At 41.7% G+C, this 5,436-nt stretch overlaps 1 protein-coding gene across 1 annotated transcript in view; it reads right to left on the bottom strand.

Annotated features, from left to right (window-relative positions):
- Window positions 1-4,569: 4,569 nt before the first annotated feature.
- LHX1 (LIM homeobox 1) overlaps window positions 4,570-5,436 on the bottom strand; it is a 5,676-nt gene continuing 4,809 nt past the window's right edge. The window contains 1 exon segment of the mRNA XM_009329126.1: window positions 4,570-5,391. Within this exon segment, the coding sequence (XP_009327401.1) occupies window positions 4,892-5,391 (500 nt within the window). The 3' untranslated portion in view covers window positions 4,570-4,891.

Raw genomic sequence — 5,436 nt, forward strand, 5'->3', positions numbered from 1 at the left:
TACGTGCATCACATTGAGCGATCCCACGCACAAATGGTGAAAACACTGCAGGAAGAGCAGTCGCCCTGCAGGTACCCTCACCGTTCCCGTTACAGTAATCCCGAGTACAGAGGTTTAGCAATCTGAAGGTCAGCTCACTGTAAGGCCACGTTTACTCTTCAATTTCCGCATTACAATTTGGCATTTAATGAATGAAAAACCCTCCAGACAACAACAAACGCCGCTGTCTAAGCGTGACCCCACGCTCTATAGCTAAAAGCACCACAAATACTATTGAAAAGGAAACAGAAGACAGCAATCCCAGAAGGATTTATAATCAAAGTGTATTTTTAATGGTCCCACTAATTTCATTTAGAACTTCATGGGTATTCTGTTGGCGTGAGGAACGCTGAGCACCCCAGCGCCGTGGCAGACACAAAGAAAAGACCTTCCAGAACCTGCTCCAGCATCACAATTCCCTGTTCCCAGCACAACAGCGTCGGCAGCATTTGAGGATATGTATCAACTGTTTAATCTTAATATATGTGAATTTATCTACTAGGGGTAGTAACAGAAAGGGAGCCTGCAAATGCTTGTATTTACTATCGTAAGAACATGCAAAGCTTAAATACAGCACTCCTGTTCAGGCAACAAATCCGGACCATGGCAAAAGGAATCGTTCCTGAGAGGACACTGCCGTATCTGCCACTTCCTAGGATGGCAAAAGTATGTAAATCACCACCGATATTTTTAAATTATATTTATTTATAGATTTGTATCGTGTACCCATCGCTCAGCATCTGGGTACACATACACGTATTAAAATAATATACATCATTTGGCTACAAATCGTAATATAAGTACATTCTTACTCCTGGGATACAGATCTTCACGAATCCCCGGCCGTTCCCCAAGCAAAGGCCTGAGTAAACAGATACCAGCGGTGACTGAGGACGAAGGGAACGGGCAGAGAGGAGCATCACGCAGTGACAGCGCGGTGGGACACGGCGCGCAGTCAGTTTGGGCCAAAAGCAGCGTTGTTTGGATGCTGGAAACTCAGGGCATTTTAAAGACACTTTGATTAGCCTTCAAAATATCTCCTTCGTACAGATTAGCTCAATATGAATAATACTTACAATATTTGCCTTGCACCTTTTTCCTAGTAAACGGTAAATGGTCTTACGCACGGGGTTTGCACAAGTCTTCAGTCTCGCGCATTTAAACACCGAGCCTCCCTCGTCCGTGCCGGGGGGGCGCGTACCGCTCTCCCTGGCTAACGCCACGGGTGCCATCCAAAACTGGGTGAGCAGACGCGGGCCTGTGCGGGGTTTAACATCACCGGGCTGCACCTTCTGCTGGGACATAGCAACAAGGTGAAGGTCACCGAAACCAGCAGCAGTCAAGGAAGGAAAGATCAAAAGAGAGTCATTACTTCTAAAAACGCTTTTGAAATCACATTGCACATACGTACAGTTGCATACGTGTCACGTCCGTGTTTCTGCAGGTAAAAAATTAACACACACATGTAAAATCCATCCAGGCAGCCCATATTTTCGAGGCCCTTCTCCTGCAGACCTCTATTCACCCAAGTAACGCTACTGAAGTCAATGGAAATGCTCTTGTAAACAAGGACTTACAAGAACCCAACGTGACAATGATTTCAAAAGGAGTTTTGACTGTGCAATTGTTGCTGGATTAGGGTCTTCAGAAACACCAAGCTCGCTCTGAAGAGCACAGAATTCAAATCTGCAAAGTGCTGGGGCCTCCAGAGCGGATCCCGGGAAGCACTGAAGGACACGCTCAGCCTTAAGCATGGGAACGGCTCCTGGGCTCCCCCCCGAAGATGGGCAAAACCCCTACGGAAGGGATGAGAGCTTCGAAAAAAATACAGGCTCTCCTCCCTCCCTTTTATAAGCCACTGACCTAAACTGAACCGTATCACATCGCTGCCTAAATTAACACAGAATAAACTGTACGAGTACCTCGTTACAAAAAAAAAAAAAAAAAAAAAAAAAAAAAAAAAGAAAAACCACTTGGCAGACACGTTTTCTACAAAATAAGCCTATTTGGTAAAATTCTCATTTAAAAGAATTGATTCAACAATAAAACAGCAGCAGAGACCAGAAGCGCCAACAGCGGTATTTATCAATAGCACTTGCCCAGATAAGTAAAAGTTTGTAATAAATAGATCACCCATTACTTTGCTTATATAAACGCAAAACAGAGCAACAAAACATGGCGACAATACAAAAGGTAAATAAATGAGTTAGACACGGAGTCCGTGAGTTTAAGAAGTCTCCCCTGTATTTAATAAAGCGTGATTTTTTTTAGAAACACTAACAGACCCCTTGCAGATAGTTTTTATCTTTATATTATTATATAAGACATTTTGTGTTTAAAGTGAACTATTGCTTCATCTAGGTGGCCCCTCTGCTGGGCGTAGAAACTAGGTGGTGAACAAACTAAAAAATCACCTTTGAAGATTACAAATCGTACAACTTTAAAGCATTTTGATTTTTTTTTCCCCCTCAGTCCAAAGAGAGAAATAATTGAATCGCTGGGAATGTAGAAGTCTGTATTTTAGCGTAAATTTCTGTGTCTAGGTAAAATAAAAAAGAAGCCAGCCAGAGTCACGATTAGTTGAGAGACGAAAGAAAATATGCAGTTATAGTTCATCCCGTTCGATTAGCTCAGCAGGTGGAAAACATTTAAACCAGTGACTTTTCAGAACCGAACCTAATTCTTTGCTTCTAACACAGGTCAAAGTCCTCTCGGAATCGGTGGGACTTTTGCTTTTGAAGAACCGAATATTTGGGGTTCTGCAATCATTTGTAATTAAAACATTAAATCCGTCATTTCACAAGCTTCCATGAATTTTTTGTTTTGCTTCATTTTTCTCCAAGAGAATTAGTACGTATCTAGTGCAAAGCAAAGTACTCTCCCCCGCTGCCCTTCAGAGAACTCCATATATACCAACCGCTATTAAACAATTGACTTTGTATCAGCTCTAAAAAAGGATTAAAATTACTCTCGTGACATTGAGGTTATGCTGTGCTCAAACCCATCCAATTAGGGAAAAAAAATTACCTTTGGAGAATTAATTGAACTAAAAATGGATCCATTAAAACCCATATCTTTGCAAGTTTTTTACATTTACAATACATTTTTGTTTATGCATAAAATAAGCATTTTGAATATGTTTTCTCTTAGCATAGACCCAGAATAGGTTAATATATTCCACAATTTGCTCAGTTTCCAATTCTGAAATTTAACGTGCAGCGTAAGGTGTTGTTTGTACTTCAACGGCTGAGGCTGCAGATGGAAAGACGGGCTGGAGCTGCCGCTGACTGCTATCTGCATCGACACCAGGGTTTAGACTTCTACCAAAGCCAAAGAGCTATACAGGATTATCAGCAGAGTGCATCGCTCTTTCTCGGGGCTATTTTCCTCAAGAGAATCCATTTAAAATTGCTTAAAACATCAAATGAAACACCAGTTATCTAAACATCAGGTTTTCTAATTTTATTAAAAACGCACAAATTTTATCCAACATGTTTTCTTTCATACAGTGAATGGTCTAATATGCACTGGAGGTCACACAAGCTTAGGTTTATTAGAACAATAAAAGACATATGAGAAATTTAATATATAAAGAAAAAAGTAGCAGCTGTTGACTGCATATTTGACCATAAAATTTAAATATTTTGGACTTTTATTTTAAAGACACAAAAATAAAACCTGTGTGGGTCTATATAAGTCATATTAACAATTCCATGAATGTTCAACAGGACTAAAAATTAGCAAAGATGCTTGTTTTTTTTTTTAACCTTGTAACACTTTTTAAACACCTTCTCGGGTTGCTGGTGCAAAGCACCTTACAGTATTTGTGCTATATATTTACTTTATTTGGCAACTGTCTGGGTTTCGTGGGGTTTTTTTCTTTGCCTTCTGTAAACAACACCTTTTACAAACTAGCACAGTGAACCACAAGCCCTGCAATCTGTTATAACATCTACAGAAAAGAAAACGAACTGTTTTGGTTGGTTGCTCAAAATATTTTGCTTTTGAACAAGAGGTTCTAAAACAGGATTTATTAGTAAAACATTGAACTCCTGAATTTAACATTAGACGTAAACAGTTGACTGTTTTTAGTTCAATAGAGTCTTTTTGTTTAGCTTTTCTCTCTCTGTGAAGGTAGAATACTTTTTGTTTGTTTGTTTGTTTCAAGTCATTTTCGTTAGAGGTCTGGGCGGTGACCTTTGCTATGATGAGGAGGTTTTGTACGTGTAGCTTTGTGAAGGTAGAAGAGTTGGTGCTGAGGGCTTAACATTTAGTACGTGTTATTTTGGAAAACAAAACAAAAACAAAGGAAAAAGAAAGTTGTCCCACCTGATAGTCAGCAGGCTGAAATGGCTGAAGCTAGAAAGAGTTTCTTGTTGTTGAACTTTCTGAGAGACAAAAATTAATAAACAGATTCATAATGCCAGAACCATCCTTAACCGGGAACGCTAGAGTTCTTGAAGCTTTTTTCCCCCTTTTCTTTGACCTTTCCTTCATTCAATTATTAATTTTTTTTAAGTGAGAAGTTTCTAAGGATTGTGGCTCTTAGGATGACATCCGACAGGGTAATCAAACTTACGCCATCCTACGGTATGGCAGCACTTTACTGTACAGCTTCACCAGTTTCTTTGTCAATGGTACAAAAAAGTCCCCTTGCTTGTCTGATACAACCATAACATGACGATTGTCCTGGTCTAGAGCAAAGCTTGCCTTGGAGCGATTTGGATTCAGTTCGTTCCCAAGGAAATATTGTCTTAGGGCAGGAGAGATGTTCTATTTATTCATTTCTGTACACCGTAACAATAAGCAGACTAGATGATCATCACTTACTTAGACCCAGTTCGTTTTAAAGCTACCACACAGCTGCTTCATTCATTTCTGGTGGATGTGACAAGTGATTGCCATAGTTAGCACCACCGTTGACGGATATCGAAGAAAATGGAGGACTGGGGCCAAAAACTTCTGCGGACATGGAGTGCAAGGACCCGGGCAGGTTGGGTTCAGGGCTGGGCGAGTCTCCTGGGGGGTGCGACATGATGTCAGTGAAGCGCTGAGCCTCACTGGAGGGGTGATGTCCGGGCAGGGGGTGATCCATGGCCCCCAGGGGAGTGCCTGACGGCCCCGAGGAGGGCACGAAAGGGAGATCCACGGGTGTCTGAGCTTGAGATGAAGGAGGTCCTTGCGGGAAGAAATCGTAATTGCTTCCAGGGCCGTAATACTCGCTCTGATAATCTGGTGGACAAGGAGAGACAGAAGGAAGGTAACACACAGGCAAAGCAACCGAGTGGAAAAGACACGAGAGCGCGCTTTAACGGCGGTGCGTCTGGGTGCCTCAAAACGTCGCCCAGAGCTCGCTGAACCCAAGGGGGAAAGGCGCCAGCGGCTCGGCCGGGCTTT

The sequence above is a fragment of the Pygoscelis adeliae genome, unplaced genomic scaffold (genome assembly GCF_000699105.1).
Source record: "Pygoscelis adeliae isolate BGI_AS28 unplaced genomic scaffold, ASM69910v1 Scaffold427, whole genome shotgun sequence".
NCBI classification, from domain to species: Eukaryota; Metazoa; Chordata; class Aves; order Sphenisciformes; family Spheniscidae; genus Pygoscelis; species Pygoscelis adeliae.